We start from the raw sequence: 23,951 nt of genomic DNA on the forward strand, positions 1-23,951 counted from the left end.
TGTGCATTTCAGGTAAAATAACAACTCAATATTTATTTACCAGGACAAATGAGCTAGCAACAGCAAGCTAGCTAAATAGGACACATTAACGTTAGCTAGCAAGTGCAAGCTAGCTAGCTAAATTGCCATACATGTTTAATGCTTTTCGACCTCCCCAAATTAATGTCTTTGGTTCAGAGTTTGTTTTGATATTTTAACCCGCATGTCGTGATCGCGTTTGGTGTGGGGGGGCAAAATATTCTGCACGATAGCGCACGCGCACAACCGGTTTGGATTCCGAGGTTACATGTTGTTAGTGCTAAAACCATTTTCGAAATTAGTCCATACTCCCTTATTCTACTGGCGACCTCTCGGAAGTGTTACCAGATCATGAAGCACCCTAACCCCTTGCAGAATTCCACAATCCATTATCCAATCTGGAAAAATTTGTATCGAAACAAAAACACAAAATGAAATCAGCAATACATTTTTCACAATCCATTTGAAGTAACTGTCATCCCGTAATAGCATATATTTTCCTTTCTTTATGCAGATTGAACACAGTACCTCTGTATATTTACCTGGTCATTTTCCCTTAGAACACGTGATTCAAAAACAACATGTTAGATCAAAAATAAACCAATTCGAATAACTAATCAACTTAGAATTACAACTCTTTATATCTCCCTACGGAAATAATAATAATCTCCTAAAGTAATGGTACAATTTGGATAGAGAATGGTGTTTCTCATACATTTTATAATTAAATCCCCCTGTTCCGATCATCTCTACTGAGGTTGATCATTCCTCACGAGAAATTCTAGGATACAGGGCATTCGACACCATTAAAATGTTTCCTCTCCCTTTTCTTTCAAGGTCCTTCAGAAACCATTTAAATACATTCCAAAATATTTCCATCCTTCTGCATTCCCAATTTAACTGAATTGAAAAGACCCCATCCAATAAATCTCACAGTATCAACACACTACTGACGCACATTCGTAACCAGTAAATGGTGTGTGCGTGCTGGGGAACCGTAGGTCCAGAACACACATTAACAGGGCTCACTTATTATCTGGAACTCGTTTATGGCCTAATCCAGATACGTTTATACCTCAAATTGGCGAATATCACTAACTGCTCTCCCCCTAAATCTCTGGGGACCTTCCAAAGCAAAATAATGAAACCCCCTCTTTCGTTAAAGAGAGTGTACATTCCGTTAGCATTCACTATGCAACATTTTAACCAGCAATCCAAAACTATTAATTATAAACCAAACCTGTTATTTTTAATCCACTGTCCTTTATTTAGCAGAGACACGGCAACATTATCTCTCCAACGAGTCTAACACTGGTCTCCTTACCCCATGATTCTCCATAACCAACACACCACTTACAAAAATAAAAGGTTATTTTTAGGTTTGGTAACCCCTATACCAATTCCTCGTGACCCCTCCACCCTTTCGACCATTCTGGAATTCTATTTCAGAATAAGACGACAAAGCGTAAATCGATTTAAAAATAAAACCACGTAAAATGTGGCTTTCTGAGTTTGCAAGGAGTGTTTGGCCATCTTATTTAAACTTGTTACCTTTAGAATCCATTCTCCTGGCATTTTGCCTAGATTCTTCAACCCAAAATACGTTTTCCTGTGGCAAATTTAGCCAATTTCTCATTGCAAGGAATCTGCGATATTTAATCCCTGGCCTCTACTAAAAGTTAGGTAAAACGGGATCTCATACGTTTTCCATCACATAGAAACAGTAATCTCTATGAGGCAATACACCGCTAGGTGAAAGTTCCATTCTTACTGATCTCAAAACGATTAGTTGTTACTCTTTTGAAAAAGATGCAATCTTGCATAGAGGCATTTCCTTCGAATGCAGTAGGTTCCAGTATCACTTTACACTCATTCTTCCAATAAAACAGGGAGCTATCTCCTTACGCTTTGATGTTTTTTTCGCTACGTTGCTTTGTCTATCTTGGCCTTTGAAACAATAGGTAATGATTTTCTCTATGGCCCTATTAACTCCTCGCACGTATGCGAGGTGAGCGGAGTTATAATCCACTCTCAAAACATCTTCTTGAATTAAATCTACCACCCACACAATTATCTTTTTGATCACAGGGTGCAAATTCTATCAATTACACTCCTGTTCCCAGTCTTTCTGTGGTAGTATACCTGTACTTATTCCGGGTTTATCATGATGCATTTTTCGTTGATAGAATGCTGACATCAACACGCTGGTATATTGAGCTTTTGATTCTGATTTTATGTCTCTATGCCAAGTCATAATTGCCTCCCTGAATTCTTTATTTGATTTAAATTCCCCGCCAGCAGGAAACTGTTGTCCAATTTGATCTAATTTGCTCAATATTGTTAACTCGAAATGACACAACGACAAGGTTCCAGTTTAACAAAGTTTACTATACCATATGAACACACTACAAGGTAGCCATTACACTCAACAAGACTCTCTGCGCAGGCGCACTCTTAACTGAGTGATAGCCCCGTAATAACAGAAATATAGGGATACTTAAAACATGAATTCAACAATCTCCCCCTTTTCTTTAAAGACAAATAAAACTACATAATTAAATGTCCAAGTATTATTCAACATCCCCATTACAAATGGGTTGTGTGACAGTTTTTATTTGTATTACTCAAGCTGCCACTTTCCATTACTGAGAGCCTGTAGGAGCACAAGACCGGATGCTCCTTTTTTAGCCAGACAGTCAGCAAGCTGTTCCTTTGTGGTCGACCAAGGAATCCGCTGGATTCTCTGTGCTTGAATAAGTTCCTTGACGCTGCTAATCTCAAGACAAAGTATTTTCTCTATGACAGACTTGGTTGACTTCACAGCATCAACTAATAAGTAGTTGTCAGTGACACAAACTACATTTAGAATGTGCCGTTTTGTCTCACCAGTGGTGAGGTCTGAGAACAGAGTTGCAAGAAATATAGCATTGTCAATTCCATCCCCAAGAACAAGGGTTTCTCCAGCAAGTGTGCTTCGGACAACCCTTCTGATCCTTTTTGACTGCCAACAGATAGGTGAGAATCTTTAGCTTCACCCATTAACACAATTAGATGTCCACCTTGTGTGCCTCCATCTGTAAGGTTCCCTAGGGAAGCATCACTGAAGACAACTAGTTTCAAAGAGTCATCTTTTCCAACATGCTAAAACTGTAAAGTCACTTGTTGTGATTTCAGTTTACGAATAACTTTGTTCGCCTCATGAATGGTTTGTACAGTGGCATGGTTTGTGTCTAGCAACCCATAAAATTTGTCCCATCTTTGACCTCAATTGATCAGCTTCAATTTCACAGAGAGGAATTCCTTTGTACGGCTTTTGAAGAATCCAGGTGAATGGGTTGAAGATTTTTGATATAGCTCTCCTGTTGCATCAGTATTTTTCCATCAACTGTAATAAACTCTTTGTCAACATAACAAAAATTATCATGCCCCTCACGGCCGACCTAGAAAATAGCTTTGAGGTGTGGAATCACAGTTGAAGCAAAGGTCTGTGAGCCACCCCAGATAAAGTCATCAACATGACAGGCAAGTACTCCAGTCACATTGCAGTCTTCATCAAGCCAATAGAAGACTGCAGGATCCACTTGTGACATTTTTCCACCTGTATTCAGCATTGTTTCCTTGACTTTGTTGTACCGGTAGAGTGATGCATCTGCCAGTCCATACACGCACTTTTAGAGTTTCCACAGTGTTCCTTCGCTTTTAGCTTCAGGCGGAGGTCGGATGCGAATGTCCCTTAACAGCTCTGTTCCTTGCAAAAATGCAGATTTGATGTCTATGGAATTAAGTTTCCATTTTTTCTGGCAGATCACTGATATCAGCAATCTGAGTGACTGAGGCGCATGTCGGTGAGTCTTTTGGGAGTTCTTTAGCAGCCAGCTCCTCAAAACCTCTAGCCACTAGACGTGCTTTAGGCACTATTCCAGTTAAGGATTCTTTAAGGGTACACACCCACCTTCTTGAGACACATTTTTGGCCAATGTCTTTGACTTCCTCAAACACTCCATTTTTTTCTCCAATTACTGAGCTCATCTAGCTTAGCTGAGTCAAATGACACGTCCCTGGTTGCAAGTACATCATAATTTTGAATGTCATTCTGTTTTTCTCGATTTTCAATTGGTTCAATTCTGATATGATCTACAAGCGACAGGTCAGCTGACCCTGTTGTACCAGAAAGTGTAGCTGGCTCAGAATACTGCACGTTGTACCAGTTCTGGTGTTTTACTTTGGCTTTTCCTGCTCGTCCAATGACGGTTGCTGTATGTGGAATACCACTTTCTCTGTCCATGTATTTAACAGTTTGTCCAGTTTTCAGATTGGAACAACCATGTTCCATTAACACATGTGGATGTTGTTGAATGTTTTCTTCATTTGAATGCTCAACAGTATTACCTGTGACATGGTTGAAGGTCTCTGCTCCATTTCCTGTGTCAGTTTCAGTGTCCATATCATTGGATCTGACATCTGGTAGGTCTGTGTCTGTTACTGTGTCCTTTTTGTCATTTTCATGAGGAGACTGATTCTCAGCAACAGCCCCTCTATCTTGTTGATCATTTACTTTCCGCAATCTTGAGTGATGCACCCTGACAAAGATGCCTCCGTGTCTCACAAATATCACCACACCATCTTGACCAATGACTACTCTCGGTCCTTTCCACTCTTGATAGTCAACTCGTTTGTAGTACAAGTACACTTTGTTTCCAGATTCGTACTTATCATCATTATTACCTGAACTGCAGAGTCATTTCTGAAGTCTGTCAACTGTAGCATGTCAAACTGTTTGTGAAGCTTTAACAATACTTTGTTTTTCTTTTGTGTTCATGTTCTCTGTGACTGTCAGAATCCCCATGTGCTCTAGGTCCATCAGAATGTCATTTTTACATGGACTCTGTGTGATGTCTTTGTCTAAAATGTTTACATAATAGTGGCCTGAGGTAGTAAGTTCAAGAGTCACTGGTTGTTTAAACATCACTGCCTTGTAATTTTTTCATGTCTAGTACAGCCTCTGCCTTCTTGAGGGAAGCTTTGCTTAATAGTAAGGGGATATCTGTAGGGACCACCTCTGTTTCAATGTGACACTTTGTCTGACCAATTTTTGCTGGTATCTTGACACTCTTGGTAGAATGGACAATTCTCCCATCTCCAAATTTGAAAGCTCTTTTGCTTGGTGTGTCAATCATATTTTGTACTTCTTTCATATTTAGTTCACTGACATAGCTATCAAGCCATTTTGCACCACACACTGTCCGTGTATATGCAGTATCAATCACAGCAGATCCTAAGGATTCAACTATAAAAATCTCAGCATCAGAAGCAGATTAATTTGAAAACAGTGTAATATTACACTGCTCTATCTCCGTGTTTACATTTCTCTGGTAGTTTAAGTTTTATGAGGACAGTCTTTAACCCAATGGTGCTTTGACAAATAGCACATTTTGATCTCCTTCCATATTTGTCCAGTGGATTTGTGTCGGGGAATGGCACCCTCTTCTGGTTGTCTTGAGAACGTGACTTGTTGGCGCTTTTTCTCTGCTGCTAGGTGTAATATGCTGCGTCACTCACTTGCATTCCATCTGTTATTGGCGCGACAGACGTCTTTTCACCAAAAACTATTTTTAGTGCCGACTTCATGGATGCAAAAGTCTGCACAGTACAAGCAGTCAAAGCCAACTGCTTCTCCCTACCATCTAGACAGGCAGTATCTAGCAACTTGAAAGCTAACACTGCATCCGGGAGAACCATGTCGTACTTGCGCATCCTATTGTAACTCTGTTCAAAATGATGTAGTCCGTCATTGCAACCAAAATATCTCTCGTAACACTGTCAAAGTTTGAATATGCCTCGTAGGCACGGTCGTTCTCTTCTTTAAGAAATACAGAATCCAGTGCTCTGATCAAAGTTCCCATACCGTCATCCTTGTTCAAATCCTCAACGGATATTTCCAGTGCTGTATCTCTCGCTCTTCCCTCGAGCGATAATACCACCGCAAGTGCTTGCTTTTTCATGTCCAGATTAGTAACCCGTGGTCAGATTCCAAGTTCATTTTTCCAAATTTCGTACGACCTCTTCTCGTCGAAGCGTGGTGGCACATTGTAGTTATTAGCCATCCTCTGCTACCAATGTTAACTCGAAATGACACAACGACAAGGTTCCAGTTGAACAAAGTTTACTATACCGTATGAACACACTACAAGGTAGCCATTACACTCAAGGCTAGGTCCATCAACAACAAGACTCTCTGCGCAGGTGCACTCTTGACTGAGCGATAGCCCCGTAATAACAGAAATATAGGGATACTTAAAACATGAACTTAACAAATATTACCCATATTCCAGCCGAATTGGTAGAGCACTCGTGTGCTTCTTTCAGCGCCTCCATGGCTTTATTAAAATCTGCTAGCTCTATATTACACAGAGAATTGGAGCCGTTTGTCGTCATATCAATAGTTATTATTCCTTAAATTCTCCCGACGGTGTTCAGGGTATCTTAGATTACTTCACTCCCGTCTATAATGCACACCTTCTATTAAGTATTTTCTAAGATAGCGCTACACAATTCCCCGGATAATAATAAATTGGTCACATCACTTAATACCTTGTATTAGAACCGATACCATAGCGTCTGCGAATGTATTACTGGAGAATACAGATGACTTAATGGCTTTGTCCCGTCTTCCCTCCAATATCCCTATTATTGATAACACACATCACCAAAATTATTCACACTTGTCTTCCTATTTCCACATAATATGCCATGGTTCACCACCCCAACAGGCCACAAAACTAACCCCCCATTCACACACACACACTCACAACCTGCACTTTTACAGCCACTGCAACTGGGCCTTTTGTCCTCTTGTTACAGTTTTAGCAGGGAACCAACCCACCCAGAATGTACCCCCTAGGACTTACCCTTCAAAGGTTCCAGCCTGCGTGGGCTTACCTTCCAGGACTCACACTATTCTTATAGTAGTCACATGAACTATCCCAACCAGAATGTACCCCCTAGGACTTACCCTACAGGTACCCTGCTGGAGTTTACCCTCCAGGACTTACTCTATACTTATATTACTTGCAGGAACAAACCTACTAGGAATTTACCATTTACTTTATAGTACTAGCAGGAACCAACCTACTAGGAATTAACCATTTACTTTATAGTACTAGCAGGAACCAACCTACTAGGAATTTACCATTTACTTTATAGTACTAGCAGGAACCAACCTACTAGGAATTTACCATGTACTTTATAGTACTAGCAGGAACCAACCTACTAGGAATTTACCATTTACTTTATAGTACTAGCAGGAACCAACCTACTAGGAATTTACCATTTACTTTATAGTACTAGCAGGAACCAACCTATTAGGAATTTACCATTTACTTTATAGTACTAGCAGGAACCAACCTACTAGGAATTTACCATTTACTTTATAGTACTAGCAGGAACCAACCTACTAGGAATTTACTATTTACTTTATAGTACTAGCAGGAACCAACCTACTAGGATTTACCATTTACTTTATAGTACTAGCAGGAACCAACCTACTAGGAATTTACCATTTACTTTATAGTACTAGCAGGAACCAACCTACTAGGAATTTACCATTTACTTTATAGTACTAGCAGGAACCAACCTACTAGGAATTTACTATTTACTTTATAGTACTAGCAGGAACCAACCTACTAGGATTTACCATTTACTTTATAGTACTAGCAGGAACCAACCTACTAGGATTTACCATTTACTTTATAGTAATAGCAGGAACCAACCTACGAGGGATTTACCCTCTAAGACTTACCCTACAGGTCACAGCCTGTACGAGTTTACGTTCCGGGACTTACCATCTACCATAAAGCTACGACCGGTCGTTATACAAAGGGCCAATCGAATTAAACGCCTACGATTCTCATCTCCCAAAGATGTCAAAAGGAGTGGAAACAGATATAGGAACTTGCTTACCTTATTTTTTGCCAGATCTGCTCCACTGATTTGGACTCTTTGGTTTGACTACAAATCGTGGTGAACCCTGCTCACAGCACCATCTGTTAATCCAACAACTGTGCCAGATTTGAAAAAAACTTTACGGAAAAAGCAATAATCTGAGTACAGCGTTCAGACAACAAAGCAGCCAAAAAGCCATATTGTGTCGTCAACATTAGTCAGAAATAGCATTATAAATATTCACTTACCTTTGATGATCTTCATCAGAATGCACTCCCAGGAATCCCAGTTCCACGATAAATGTTTGATTTGTTTATTTATGTCTAAATAGCTTCTTTTGTTAGCGCGTTTTGTAAACAAATCCAAACGCGCGTTCAGGTCCAGCCGAACTTCGGACGAAAAGTTCAAAGTTATATTACAGCCCGTAGAAACTTGTCAAACTAAGTATAGAATAAATCTTTAGGATGTTTTTATCATAAATGTTCAATCATTTTCCAACCGGAGAATTCCTATGTCTGTAGAAAAGCAATGGAACGAGAGCTTAACTCTCTCGTAACCGCACCTCAGAGCCTGTGTCACTCTGCCAGACACCTGGCTCAATCCCCTCTCATTCTCTCCCACTTCACAGTGGAAGCCTGAAACCACGTTCTAAAGACTGTTGACATCTAGTGGAAGCCTTAGGAAGTGCAATATGACCCCATTTACACTGTATATTGGAATGGCAAAGAGTTGAAAAACTACAAACCTCAGATTTCCCACTTCCTGGTTGGATTTTTCTCAGGTTTTTGCCTGCCATGAGTTCTGTTATACTCACAGACATCATTCAAACAGTTTTAGAAACTTCAGAGTGTTTTCTATCCAATACTACTAATAATATGCATATATTAGCATCTGGGACAGAGTATCAGGCAGTTTACTCTGGGCACCTTATTCATCCAAGCTACTCAATACTGCCCCCCTGTCACCAAGAAGTTAATTTGCATAATTTAGTGCAATTAAATTGGTGCGTGTATTTTTGTTAGTCATCATGCATATTTGGATTCAATGCACTATTGAGTCTTCACATAGGAATCAATGGTGTCATGTGATTAATGCCTTTGTCCATTCATTTATACAGTCATTGGATGGAACGTTGTTTAAATAACTGCACTTACTGTTACAACTTATTACAAAATATTGACATAAATATATACAGTTCATACAGGTTTTATACCTGTTTTCTGTATCAATAGACAACAAATATATATGTAAACAGACCATAGCTACATCTTTGTTTTTTGGAAAGCTGTGAGTGCTATAAGATACAATATTAGTACTTGTTACTTACATTTACAACTTGTGTCAGTCCTATCATCAACTGATTTCAGCCACTGTATGGCTGTGGATTGATTGTTTGAATAGAATGTTGGCATATTGTAAAAATGTACATAATTTCTTTAAAACTGGCTGGCTAGGTAAGCTAACAAACACACAGTACAGATACAATCTTCAAATTCATTATTTTTAAACAAATCTTATCACAGCACTGGCTGACCTTTATGACATCATAAGAAGGTTCATATCCTTTCTAGTATTGTAATTCCTAATTGTATGGCTGTGGCAATGTTAACGTAGATAACATTAGCTAACTAGCTAGTAACTGTAACATTTCCTAGTCAAATGATTTGGTAGATAAAATATTTAGAATTTAACGTTTAGTTTTAGTTATCTACTTAAGTGAATAAAAATATACTAATCTTGACAAACATTAAATGATGGTGGAAGGAAAGCTAACGTTAGCTAGCTGTTAGCATACCCATCCCCTTCCTTACCTTATGTTTACACTTGGCTGGATAGCTAACGGTAAGCTGTTTGCAGTGAAAAATATAATTACTGAAAACTTCAACCCCATAATGAAAAACTTATTCGCCCAAGCCAAACAACACTTATCGGGAACCAACTCGGTGCCATCAGTTTAAGATTGAGCAAGATTCAGTTTTCTTGAAGATACATTATGTTTGTGTGAATTGCTATATTCCCGGTGACCTTAATTCCTTCGCGGGAGATTCAGCTTGTTCCCACCCTCCATCCCTGAAATGGCGATAGGTTGTGACAGAAGCGGTGTATTGTGGGTGATACCAAATATTTTTTATAACTAACCCAAGATAGACAGACCACAGCCTGTCATTTCCAATGGGAACAAATTACTAACAGTGGGCAGAACAAGCAAGGACGTGGACAGAGCCAAGCACGAGCTAGCATTATTTGCATTAGGAATGCTTACTTTGAAGTGTGCGTGTGCAATAACTCAATTAGCTCTTGCACTCGTTCTAAACAACACAATTTTTTCAAACTTTGGCTAAGGGTACAACACATACTCTACTTTGTTCGTAACATATTTTAGTTTTGGAAACTGAAAATTGTATTGAGAGGAAACGTTTAATCCATGAGAAAATTTGCAGAATGTTGGCCAAAATCCATCTCGCTCCATCTTCAGCCACATGGCTTCCTCTCACCACCATATTTGGCAGTGAGTGGAAACGCCAACCCGATGCTTCACATTCATACATCCAGTGAAATATTTGTCTCATTGTTCTATTTGTGGTGGTACTGTATGAAATGGCTGGCTCCTGTGTTGAATATTTTCAAAATCATTTTTAGAATACCTACTTAGGAGGAAACATAGCATAATGCAGAGCATATCTCAAACACAGTGAAGTCTGCTTTACTGCATAGCAGTATGGCATATGCAGTGCTTGACTAAAATAGGTGCCGGTACTCATTTTGGGTGGCGGTACTGTTTATATTTACATGCAGGAACTGTACAATACTTTTGAGCAAATATTTTATAAGAGGTGCAGGAACTCAAGCAGTAGAAAATGTAAGGAGCCTGTACTCAGTTCTGGTAAGCTCCTGCCCAATTAAGAAATAATAATCTGCCCAAAGTATGACAAAAATTGAGAAACAGATTACAATTTCATGAAATGCACAAAAGTCCTTTGGCATTGAATGTCCGATATACTGCCCTTTTCTGTGTAAAACTGTGCAGCAGTAATAGTAAAATAACTGGCAATTAATATTCTCTACATTACAGTCAACGCCAGATGTATTTGGACAGTGAAGCAAAAAATATATAATTTGTCTATATTCCAGAATTTTGGATTTGATATTTGTTTCATATTAGGCACAGTCAACCTATATTTTTGCCCAATAGGAACTGAATGGGGAATAATGTCTTGTCATTTTGGAGTCACATTTATTGTAAGATTAGATGATGGACTTGCGAATAAATTGTGAATAACGATGAAAAATAAAGTTCGAGACAAAGATCCCCCCAAAATCTAAAATCCCCTGTTACTGGTAATAAGGAGAGATTAGCTTGTTTTGTTATAGCCTCTGTAACCTTCTCACTCATCATTATTCATGATTAATTCATGATTTTTCTTAATCATGGCATTATCAGGATTTATTTAGTAGCGTTAGTGTTCAGAAACATGTTATCTACTCACTTCGAAAGAAAATTACTCCAGTCATCATTCACCATTTAGTTACTATTGGGCAAAACAAACCAGAGCCAAATTAAAAACATTAGCTAGCATCACTTTCCAAATACATGTGGTGATGACAGTCTCAGCAGTATACTGTATGAAATGACTTGCATTGTTGGTGGTAAAACTATAACCCGGTGAAATAAACACACAGGAGACCGCTTGAATGTACCTTGCGAAACAGAGAACCTGGTTTATTACCATTCAACTCCATCCATCACAGATACAGAATCACAAGTATTAAGCTTTTATAACAGCAGCTGTTTGTTTTTTCTCTCAAACCCCCATACCCATATGTCCCGCCTGCCTCCTAATGATGGAGAAGCATTACAGAATCACAATTATTTTTTATATTTGGTGAAGAAGACTGGCCCCCAACACGTTCAGTTAGCACTCCTTTACAATACAATGGTAGCCTATAGCGTAATCACCTTCTCAGTTGTTTAAAAAAAATGACAGAAAAAAAGTTTGTACCACCACGTTATTTGTCTAATTGAGGAACTAAAAAAAGGGTTCACATCAATCAACCTTCATACACTGAAGATGCTGGGATCTGCTGCAGAGAACATAAGTGATCTGACATTTTGAATTGGGGTAATACACGACTGTGTTTATCACTGTATAAAAAAGTACAGTGGCTTTTATTGACATACATTCCATAGGTTAAACTGCTGCAAGATAGGAGGCACACTCAGTATTGCACTTCATTAAAAGTTCTGGCTCAAAACATAACCCAGAATATCAAACGAAACTGAAGTGTAGAGTAGCAACTTCGGAATACAGCTATTTTGGATACTATCATTATATACAAGATTAGATAAATCGTACACTTTTTCACCCCCTCATCAAAATTCTCCTATTTTTTTGTTGTTGTCCCCTGATGCACTCGACAGTGGAGAGAATACTGTACAGGATTACGGAAAAAAAAAAGTCTGTTTACATACAACAATATTTAGAATTCATAGTTAGGAAGCTGGAAATAAGGCCTGTCACATTTTTTTCCTTTTATATATCCAAGTCCATCCACAGTTGCCTAAGCAAAATGTATTTCATATACAATTTTTAAATACTTTTTTACACTTCAGTGATCGGGGAGGTGTGCAACGTCTATGGAAGCCGAGGGGTTACAACGGCCGCATGCAAACATGTCACAAGTAAAAAAAACAAATTATACTAATAATATTTTTTTTACATGGGAGTTTCCTCTGGAATCCACAGAGAGCTGTTTTTGTAGTAAAGCCTTGAAGACTTTGATTGGTATGTCGAAGAGCACAACTTGAGACTCTTGGGTACGTTAGAAATACCTGAAACAGTGTCCATGGCCGCCTGACAACGAGAGCCAACACGAGGAAATACTTGACAGGCTGGGCCCCGGCTGCAGCCAATAGCTTGCAGTCACAGAAGAAGAACGAGTGTTCGGTACAGGTCTCTGGGTTTTCAGAACTGGGTGATTTTAGAAGGTATGGGCGTTCCTGCACACTCCACAGCCCAGGGCAAACTCCTCGCCGGTGGGAGGGTGAACCACGTGTAAGGGGCACTCCGTCCCCTCCAACTGCTTGCCTTTGGGACCTGGGGATGGAAGGGGAACAATGAGGAATTTGGCTTGAAATACTTTATCTGACGGAAAACATTTGATTCCAGCTTAGTTATTCTGTTGGTTGTAAGAATTCTGTATAATAATTTACTTGAAAAATTATTTTGAATCTGGCGTCGTTTGCGTATCAATTCATAAACCATGTGCCATGGAATCGGTATGTCAAAAATCTCTTCCCAACTATTTTGCAATCTATATGGCAAGGGCTGTCCATTTTTTGGTCCTTAAATGAAACTGGTATACTTTTTTATTTATCACAATTTAATTTTCTTTAACCAATTATGGCCTTTAATGCAGGGCCAACAGACAAGTTCCTTATTTTTTACCTCTTCCACTTTCCTCTTCCATTTTTGTGGAAATGCCACAATTAGTTGGTTGTAATTTTGGGTAGAGCAGACATTTCCATATGTTTTAGTTAGCTGCATGTATGACATAACTCTACTAGTCGTATTTATGATATAATTTACGAAGATTACATTTCATCTTCGACGGCAGGTAGTCTAGTGGTTAGAGCGTTGGGCCAGTAACCGAAAGGTTGCTAGATCAAATCTCAGAGCTGACAAGGTAAAAATCTATCGTTCTGCCTCTGAAAAAGGCAGTTAACCCACTGTTCCTAGGCCATCATTGTAAATAACAATTTGTCCTTAACTGACTTGCCTAGTTAAATAAAGATTAAATAAAAAACATGTATTTATCAATTAGTATATTTGAGTTTATATTTGTTGTATTATTTGTTCGGTCTTTTCTGGTGGATGAAATTGCAACCAACTTTCTATGCCATGTTTTAAAAATAGCAATATTTGGGAGATTATTTCCTTCTCAAATAACTGAAAGTGCGAGGTTGTAATCTGAATGAATGGAAAAAGGCCGTTTTTGAACATAGGGTGGTGACACATTCCTTCTAATTTGCTAGAGAACCAGTTCGGATTTAAGTATAACTTTTGTACGACTGAAGCCTTTAGTGAGAGGTCTAATGCTTTAATATTTTATAAAATTCATATTCATTATATCAATAGGCCTGTTTAATTTCGTCTGGCTTGCCGTTCTAAATAAAATGTAATATTTTTTTCTCATATAATAAAAAAAAAAAACGGTTCATTAGATGTAGGCAAGACCATAAGCAAATAAGTAAACTGTGATATCACTAATTTACCTTTCCATGGTAGCAAGATCTTATCTATTTTTGCTAACTTTTTATTCAAATGTATTGGAGTAAGATAATTTATTTATTTCAGGATATGTTACCGAGTATATCCACATCACCACTACCTGGCCTGATAACTCCTTGTTGTCCCCAGTCCACCTGGCCGTGCTGCTGCTCCAGTTTCAACTGTTCTGCCTGCGGCTATGGAACCCTGACCTGTTCACCGGACGCGCTACCTGTCCCAGACCTGCTGTTTTCAACTCTCTAGAGACAGCAGGAGCGGTAGAGATACTCTGAATGATGGGCTATGAAAAGCCAACTGACAGGTGCTGACCTGTTGCACCGCTACAACCACTGTGATTATTATTTGACCCTGCTGGTCATCTATGAACATATTGGCCATGTTCTGTTATAATCTCCACCCGACACAGCCAGAAGAGGACTGGCCACCCCTCATGGCCTTTCTAGGGAGTTTTTCCTAGCCACCGTGCTTCTACACCTGCATTGCTTGCTGTTTGGGGTTTTAGGCTGGGTTTCTGTACAGCACTTTGAGATATCAGCTGATGTAAGAAGGGCTTCATAAACAAATTTGATTTGATCACCATCAGACCATTATATTGGTAAACTACATGGTAAAGTAAAAGTAGTATTTTTCAGTCATCCAATAACTAATATAGTACACTTATCATAATTTGGTTGTAATCCAGAGGTTAGAAAAATGATCAAGATCATCTAAGAGGCTATGGAGGGATCCGTGTTGTGGATTTAAAAGATGAACATGAACATGAATCATCAGCAATGACACATTTGTTTTTAAGCCCTGTATTTCTAATCCCATGATATTATTGTTGGATCTGATTTTAATATCTAACATTCCAATGGCCATAATAAATAGATATGCCGATAGTGGACAACCTTGTTTTACTACTCATGAGAGTTTAAAACTTTTTGAGAAGTAGCCATTATTTACAATGTTACACCTAGGGTTACTATACATGATTTTAACCCATTTTATAAGATATTCTCCAAAATGGAAATGTTCCAGGCATTTACATATAAATTTCAGTTGTCTGCTATGAATAGCAGGCCTGGATTCCAGATTTTTGAAATATGTTCTATTGTTTCCAGTACTAGCCTTATATTATCTCCAATGTATTGTCCATGTAAAAAACATTTTCTGATTAGAATTAATAATGTCGAATAATAGCTTTTAATTATATGCGCTATACATTTTGCTAGAATTTTAGCATCACAACACTGAAGTGTAAGGGGCCTCCATTTAAAAAAAAAAAGGACTGTACCTTTATATTTACCACTTGTATCCTGTTTCAGTAATAATGAAATCAGACCTTGTTGAGTGTCCGATAATCTACTATTTACATATGAGTCGTTAAAACATGCTAATAACGGCCCTCGAGTATATCAAACATAGTTTGGTATACCTCAACTGGTATACCATCCAGCCTGGAGTTTTCCCGGACATAAAGGCTTTAATTGAATCAAATGTTCTTCTGTAAATTCACCTTCACTTGAGTTGTCTGTATGGCTGTTAATTTTACATTATTCATAGAAAAAAATATATACAATTAGCTTTGGTTAGAGGAGCTGGAGGAGACAGAAACAAAAACATATGCTTAGCTCACTCCTTTCTTTTTGTTTTTCCACTGAATTATTCTGTGCCTCTATGGTACAGTTTTTACTGCTATACATCTGTTCTGTTAGACCTATTTCCCTTGTTAGTATGGACTCCATTGACCTAAATTACTTTGGTTTTAGAGATAAGTACTGAATTGCATGACCTCTAAAGGCATATTTAAAAAGTGTCCCATACAATAAGCAGATTTGCTGTAACTATGTTATGTTGGAAAAATTCAGTTATAAATTATTCTGTCCTAGTTAAAAACAAATTATCATCCAATAGGCTTTGATTAAATGTCCAATATCCTCGCCCACGTGGAAATTCAGTACAAGTAATGTATATGCCAATTATCTGATGGTCCTACCACATTCTATTCCCTATCAACACTTTTTTTCACTTTTGGTGCCAATGAGAATGACATGAGAAACAAGTCAAGACGACTAGCTTGATTGAGCCTCCGCCATGTATATCTCACTAGGTCAGGATATTTAAGCCTCCATATATCAACTAGTTCCAATATATCCATGACATTCATGATTGCCTTAAGGGCATGAGGGTGATAGTTTGTATTGTGATTTCCTCTACTGTTCATTGAGGTATTTAAAACAGTATTATCATCTCCAACCATAATAATATAGTTTTATATTGCTTACAGGGTTGATAATTTATTACATTGATAAAATAATGCATATGTTGAAAGATATTGATAAAATAATTCCACTCTGAAACCTTATAACTGTATGAAATTGATTACAATCATAACATTATAATCTGATGATGTGTGTAGTTTTAGTCAGATTTAGGTTAAACAATGTATCTGTATAGTGGAAAAACACAGACTGTGTGAGCAAGGCGTAGCTCAGGATTTGAACGTGTATGTGGGGGCCGAAGGAAAATACCAAAGAACAATTAAAACTGTGTTTGAACCGACCTGGCTAGGCCTCAGAGGAACCTATGAGAGCATAGGGAGTATTTCTCAAGGTTTCCCTAATCTCGGGGGAATGGAACTGTCGGCTGGGTAGTGATCCACAGTGGTGAGAACTATAGATAAAACTCACCTACTGTTTGTGTGGAAGTATGTGCGTAGGATACCTACTGTTTGTGTGGAAGTATGTGCGGAGGATACCTACTGTTTGTGTGGAAGTATGTGCGTAGGATACCTACTGTTTGTGTGGAAGTATGTGCGTAGGATACCTACTGTTTGTGTGGAAGTATGTGCGTAGGATACCTACTGTTTGTGTGGAAGTATGTGCGTATGATACCTACTGTTTGTGTGGAATTAGGTGCGTAGCTATAAAATGAATGTCTTTGTATAATGGACTTTAGAACGTTCTTGTGAATAAACTGTACTATCCTTTTGCATAAGCTGAGTCTGACTAATTATTATTAAACCCATGGTCTTACAGATCTCGGGGATTGGTCAGAGCTATTGATTGTCAGTTATCATTGGGATTGAAAATTCTCGTGACATATATATATATATTTCAAAGACGCGTGGATCATCATTATTTGGTCCGTAAAGGTTATTGAGTCATATCTGTTTATGGTCCAATAACATATTTAAAACCATCCATTTACCTTACGCATCTGTTTGGACAATTTGCACATTCGGTTTAAAATGACTGTTAATTAATATAATCAAGCCTTTTGAGTTTCTTTGCCCATGAATGAAGTATATTTCACCCCCCCAGTCTATTTTCCACTCAGCTTCATCTAAAATTGTTGAATGAGTTTCCTGTAAACAATAGATATTATATTCCTTCTCTTTGAGCAAGGTAAATATTGTCATTTTCTTATTATCTGCTATGCCATTACAATTATAACTGGCTATACTTTGCACCATTTACCATAATGAGATACAAGTTTCATATCTATTCATCATAATATATGTTTGTACATTTACCATAAAAAAATGCATAGTGATTGAGTGCCCATATGTACTGTACCATGATATCTGCATTGCTACTAAGTAAGCCTCCAATTGTTCTCCACTACTCCACCCGTCAAAGCCCCTCCCAAGTTGGGCTGTCATCCCAGTGACCGGGAAACCACCCCCAGACCCCCAGATCCCTAGCCACCCGAAAGGCCAGGACCCATCCTTTGAAAAGAGCACACAGTGCCACCCACAGAACAGATCAACCGCTAAAATTATTTCCAATGCTTTCACCTCAATTTGTTTTATATATTGCTATAAAATATATATATATATATATATATATATATATATATATATATATATATATATTCAAATATCCTACGTATCTTAATTTACAATTAATATGCGTAATAATGTCAGCAGTTTGTGCAAAGGATTGCTACCTTTTTACCAGGATTGCCTTTGCATTACATTACATTTTTGTCAAGCAATTATTTTATTGTGATTCCTCCTATATTGTCTCTAACATCCTTACCCCCTTGCAACAGATGTGGAAAAACACACACTTACTCACACACTCAACCATAAACTCAGATGCTTAACGATTGTTATATCCCAGAGCCCAACTCAAGAAAGGACCTGATCTATGAATGCATATAGTTACAGCTGGCAAAAATGTGAGATTTGATTAACCATTGTCAAGTCTTAGGTGGAGATCAGATCCAACCCGTTCCCCTGAAACACACACACGCTGGTCCCAAGTTGTTACCATTTCCCCAAGCATCTCTGTGCAGTCAGACCTTTGATTTTGTGCCACAAGGGCCACCATAGTATGTCACATCTCTGATTGTCCGAGTGTGACCCCCTCCCCATGGGTTATGACAGCCTGTGTTGCCAGCACTGCCACAACCTGGGTGGGGATACCCTATCGGAATCTACACCGGCTAGGTACAAGGTCGTAAATGTTCTCATTAGCAGTTTCGAGAATTTCCTTGTATATTATGCTCACCCATCAGGGGGCCCTGGCTTTGTCGGACCAACCCTGCCAGGCAGGCTCAGAAAATTGAGGGGCGGTACTGCTCTAGTAGGTCTCTGACTGCATTTATCTTTCTGTTTTGGCTGCATACAGGCAGCTTACAGCAGGCCCATAAAACAGATATCTGTTACAGATACATCTTCTCTTCAGTGTATGGGTCATTCAGGTGGGTGTCTAGGGTAAAGGGTTGTGGACTGTTCCATTATGACAAGACAATAAATAAATACATTAGATGTATAATTTATTTTAAAATGTATATCCCTCATCTGCACAAAATGCAAAGCTCTCTCCCAACCCCTGCTCACAGACATACATTGGTTCTGGGATATGCAACCATTTCCTTTCTCACTCAACGGCACACTTTCCAAACACCAAAAAACACACCACACCACACCACCACAATACATCCACACATACCCACATACTGTGCCTTCTGTGTCTTCTATTTGCTGTGTTTTTGGATAATTGGACGCTCATATCTCTGTCCTCTGTCCAAAACAGTGTATATGTTTGAGTTGGATTTTATCGTCAGCATCGAGTGGGATTTGAAGCACTGTAAGAAAGAATTCCTTCACTACGTTTTCGGGAACTTCTCCTCTCTCTCGGATACCAGTAAGTACCAGATTTTCTCTCATAGATCTAGTCTATATCTAGTAAGGCTTCTCTCAGAATTATGTTATTTTTAAGTTCATTAACATCCGTTTCTATCTTACTGACTGTCCCCTTTTAGCTTAGTTTCTTTCTCTATTATCGGAACTCTTTCGTCACTCATTTCAAGGCTCACCTTCAAATCCTTTATATCCTTACTGACTAATTCAAGTATACCCAGTTTGTCATTTATCGACTTTAACAGATCACTTCCCACACTTACCAGTCCCAGTGGTGAAAAGCATAAATTGTTTGTATCCGCGGAAGAGTCGCGTTTCTTTTTCGATATTGATTCTCCACGTTTACTCTCCGTCATGTTTGAGTGTTGCTTGTTTTCGTTATATTTGTCAATACATTTCTCTAGCCTTATGATTTGTTTTGTGTTATTATTCAGATTGAATGTAATTAACAGCGAGTATATATATGTATATATATTTTTTCACCTTTATTTAACCAGGTAGGCCAGTTGAGAACAAGTTCTCATTTACAACTGCGACCTGGCCAAGATAAAGCAAGCATTGCGACACAAACACAGAAACAAATGTACAGTCAATAACACAATAGAAAAGTCAATATACAGTGTGTGCAAATGTAGTAAGATTAGGGAGGTAAGCCAATAAATAGGCCATAGTGACAAAATAATTACAATTTAGCAATTAAACAAGTGATAGATGTGCAGAAGATGAATGTGCAAGTAGAGATACTGGGGTGCAAAGGAGCAAAAAAATAAATAACAATATGGGGATGAGGTAGGTAGTTGGTTGGATGGGCTGTGTACAGGTGCAATGATCTGTAAGCTGTTCTGATAGCTGGTGCTTAAAGTTAGCGAGGGAGATATAAGACTACAGCTTTAGTGATTTTTGCAATTAGTTCCAGTCATGGGCAGCAGAGAACTGGAAGGAAAGGTGGCCAAAGGAGGAGTTGGCTTTGGGGGTGACCAGTGAAATATACCTGCAGGAGCGCATGCTATGGGTGTGTGCTGCTATGGTGACCAGTGAGCTGAGATAAGACGGGGCTTTACCTAGCAAAGACTTACAGATGACCTGGAGCCAGTGGGCTTGGCGACAAATATGAAGCGAGGGCAAACCAACGAGAGCATACAGGTCGCAGTGGTGGGAAGTATATGGGGCTTTGGTGTCAAAATGGATGGCACTGTGATAGACTGCATCCAATTTGCTGAGTAGAGTGTTGGAGGCTATTTTGTAAATGACATCACCGAAGTCAAGGATGAGTGAAGGATGTTGTGTTGTGAAATACGAAGCTGATTCTAGATTTAGTTTTGGATTGGAGATGCTTAATGAGTCTGGAAGGAAGTGCTAAAATTTGGTCTAACTTACTGATATTGAATATTACGTATTTATCTTGAGGTGATTTTGCACCGTTGTGTTCAGGACGCCATCTTGCCTGGTTTTTAGTGGTATTAACAAAGTTGCAGCGGACAGTATTTTTCAGTGACAACACGCATTAGGTGTGGGGACAGTTTACACACAGGTGTTCGGACGCAGATAGCTAATTAGCACTGGTAGTCTCCTCTGTTTTCTGTAAACAAGTAATATAGTAAGAAATATAGCCATACAGGGACACTAACACTATAAAAGGTGTGTAGTAATTTAACCTTTTGTTTTTAAATTAATTCTCACTGATACGAAAGATACGTTCCTTATGTTTCCAAAACCGCGATGCATGTTAACATTTAGAGCAAGTGTTGAGGCTCTTAACAAAGCTCCCCGGCCAGAAGATACTATCGTAAATAGGCGCTAAATCAACGTTCCTGGTTATAAATAACGGGTAAGTATATAACTGAATAGATAAATAGGGTATTGGTCCGGTTGTCTGGTTGCATACCTGGTGCTTCAACTGTGGCAACAACTAAAACTTGCCCCGTACCGAGTGAAATGGAGGACATTTGACAACGGCTTGATATGCTCCTTAAAGGAGCTAAGGGCTTAAAGGAATACTATACTCACAAGCAATCTTTCAGTGTTTTGTTCAGTATTTAGTTAATTTTGTTTACTTTTAAATACAATCCCGAAGAAGTATGCATATCAGCAGTCAAGTTAAGATGGAGCACTTTCCTTACAGAGCAAAAACGTATGTTATGATGATGCATTTTGCACGGTAAGTCAGTACCTGCAGGACAGTGAGGCAGCTCCTCCTTGGGCACACTGGTCATCTTCTGGAAGTCATCATGGCAGGCGTTACAGAAGTGAGTGGTGCCGAAGCAGAAGAAAACAGCCACCGAGCAGCAGTAACGGCATTTGTACTCCAGAAAGTCTGTCCCGTGCTTGGAACACATCTGCAGACAGAACATGGATGTATAGTGTGTCAATTGTATTGTATAAAAATGTATTGATTTGTGTATTTAGTATTTAAAATGTATTGCTGAGGTTACAAAGTTAATTTATATTGAAATGGACAATAAATCGTATTATTTGAAAAATAATGTCTTAATTTTAAGTGATAGGGTCAGGAGTTAAAGTGTCAAGATGTGTCCCACTATACAAACTTGGATACTACCAAGTATTCAGCAATGTGTTGGTTACACAGCCCAATGGAGTCAATGCCCTAAGGCCTTCGCTGGACCTTGTCCTCCACCCACCTGTGCCCTGGACACATCTGAGCATGCTCCACATATCAGCTCGCTGGGGTCGTAGTCGTCTCCCTGTCCTGCCTCCGCGTCACAGCGCGCCTCTCCCCCAAAGTACGCCTGCAACAGAGGAAGGGAATGGGTCAGTTAAAAGTAGTTAATTAGAGACAAGCGAAACTGACTGAAGGACCTCTGCGAAATATATTCCATGTAGGGGAAATATATGCCTGCTGCTACTGTATTCTCACAAGTTAATCCTTAAGAGTCTATGCCTAAACTATTAAGATGGTCAGACGAAGGATCATTTGGCAATTTGATATGGAATTTTAGGACCCCTTTAGGTATTCCCAAAATATATTTAAAAAAATACTTGCTGAAACATTGAATTTGGCCTTACTGCTATTAGCGTATAGAAGAAATACAGTGCGTTCGGAAAGTATTCAATCTACACACAATACTCCATAATGACAAACAAAAACATTTTTTTTGTTGCTTTGTCTGAATACTTATGTAAACAAGGTATCTTTATTTTTTATACATTTGCTAACGTTTGGTTTTTCGTTATGGGATACTATGTGTAGATTGATGAGAAAAACCATCTTACAATAAGGTTGTAACATAACAAAAATGTGGAAAAGTCTAGGGGTCTGGTACTTTTTGAATTTACTGTATGCTTTTGAGTTATGTACCCAGTAGGTCCCTCAGGTCCTCTGGCACTGGCCTTTTAACTATCCCAAAGCCTAGTGATATATGATTCAGAATATACTCATACATGGAAAAACAGATTGTCCAAAAATACATCAAAATACATTTTGTTTTAAAAGTGTCTGTCCTATATCTGAGATATATAGAGAAAGATCAGGAAATTACAAAAAAAATAAAAATAATGTATTACCCATAATTAACCCCCTTTTTGGAGGGTACTAAATTACTTCCACATCAGGGTTTCAGTTAGGAAAATATGGCAGCGGACAATGCGACCGGCAAGATTTGAATTTACCGGACATTTGAGAAATTTACTGGACATCCATATGCATTGGGTAGGTAAAGCATTAGGGCGTCCACCCGAAATAAAATGGCTACGTGGACTATTTGCATTGTGTGCCCCCTCCCAACCAAATCCCTCTTTTTACGCTGCTGCTACACTGTTTATCATATATGCATAGTCACTTTAACCATATCTACATGTACATACTGCCTCAATTGGCCCGACTATCCAGTGCTCCCGCACATTAGCTAACCGGGCTATCTGCATTGTGTCCTTCCACCCACCACCCCCTCTTTTACGCTACTGCTACTCTCTGTTCATCATATATGCATAGTCACCTTAACCATATCTACATACTACCTCAATCAGCGTGACTAACCGGTGTCTGTATGTAGCCTCGCTACTGTTCTTTTATTTCTTTACTTACCTATTGTTCACCTAATACCTTTTTTGCAATATTGGTTAGAGCCTGTAAGTAAGCATTTCACTGTAAGGTCTACCTACACCTGTTGTATTCGGAGCACGTGACAAATAAACTTTGATTTGACCCACAGTGCTCAAAATCACATTTACATTGTCATTCATCTTAACAGAATAGAAATTAGCGTTTTGTTGAAAAACAAAACATTGCGCCTCTTCATCCCTGCTATAAATCATAAATTAATATGATCAAAAAAACATTTAACATTTAGAACAAGTCACCTTGTTTCTGTACAGCACTTTGAAATACCAGTTGATGTACGAAGGGCTATATAAATAATTTTGATTTGACCTACACTGTATAAAACTTAAAAATATAATATTTGTATAATTTTGCGAACAACATGTCCTATTGTATGAACATTTTAATAAATAAATAAAACACAGCTGTTTTCAAATACAAATCTAGGCCTCTCTAATTTAATTTAGCCTAGGCATGAACATTCTAATTAGTCCTAATAAATAACAAAATA

General features: G+C 38.5%; 1 protein-coding gene across 26 annotated transcripts in view; it reads right to left on the bottom strand.

The window, feature by feature from the left end:
- Positions 1 to 11,648: 11,648 nt before the first annotated feature.
- The window catches only part of LOC139395705 (E3 ubiquitin-protein ligase MYCBP2), a 350,297-nt gene continuing 337,994 nt past the window's right edge, over positions 11,649 to 23,951 (bottom strand). For 25 of the 26 annotated variants that reach the window (XM_071143146.1, XM_071143169.1, XM_071143125.1 and 22 more), the window contains 3 exons: positions 22,023 to 22,130; positions 21,554 to 21,719; positions 11,649 to 13,055 (listed from right to left, as the gene is read on the bottom strand). In XM_071143146.1, the coding sequence (XP_070999247.1) occupies positions 12,940 to 13,055; positions 21,554 to 21,719; positions 22,023 to 22,130 (390 nt within the window). In that variant the 3' untranslated portion in view covers positions 11,649 to 12,939. The remainder of the gene's footprint in view (positions 13,056 to 21,553; positions 21,720 to 22,022; positions 22,131 to 23,951) is intronic. The other variant, XM_071143064.1, reaches the window with a different exon arrangement.

The sequence above is a fragment of the Oncorhynchus clarkii genome, chromosome 3 (assembly GCF_045791955.1).
Source record: "Oncorhynchus clarkii lewisi isolate Uvic-CL-2024 chromosome 3, UVic_Ocla_1.0, whole genome shotgun sequence".
Taxonomy (NCBI): Eukaryota; Metazoa; Chordata; class Actinopteri; order Salmoniformes; family Salmonidae; genus Oncorhynchus; species Oncorhynchus clarkii.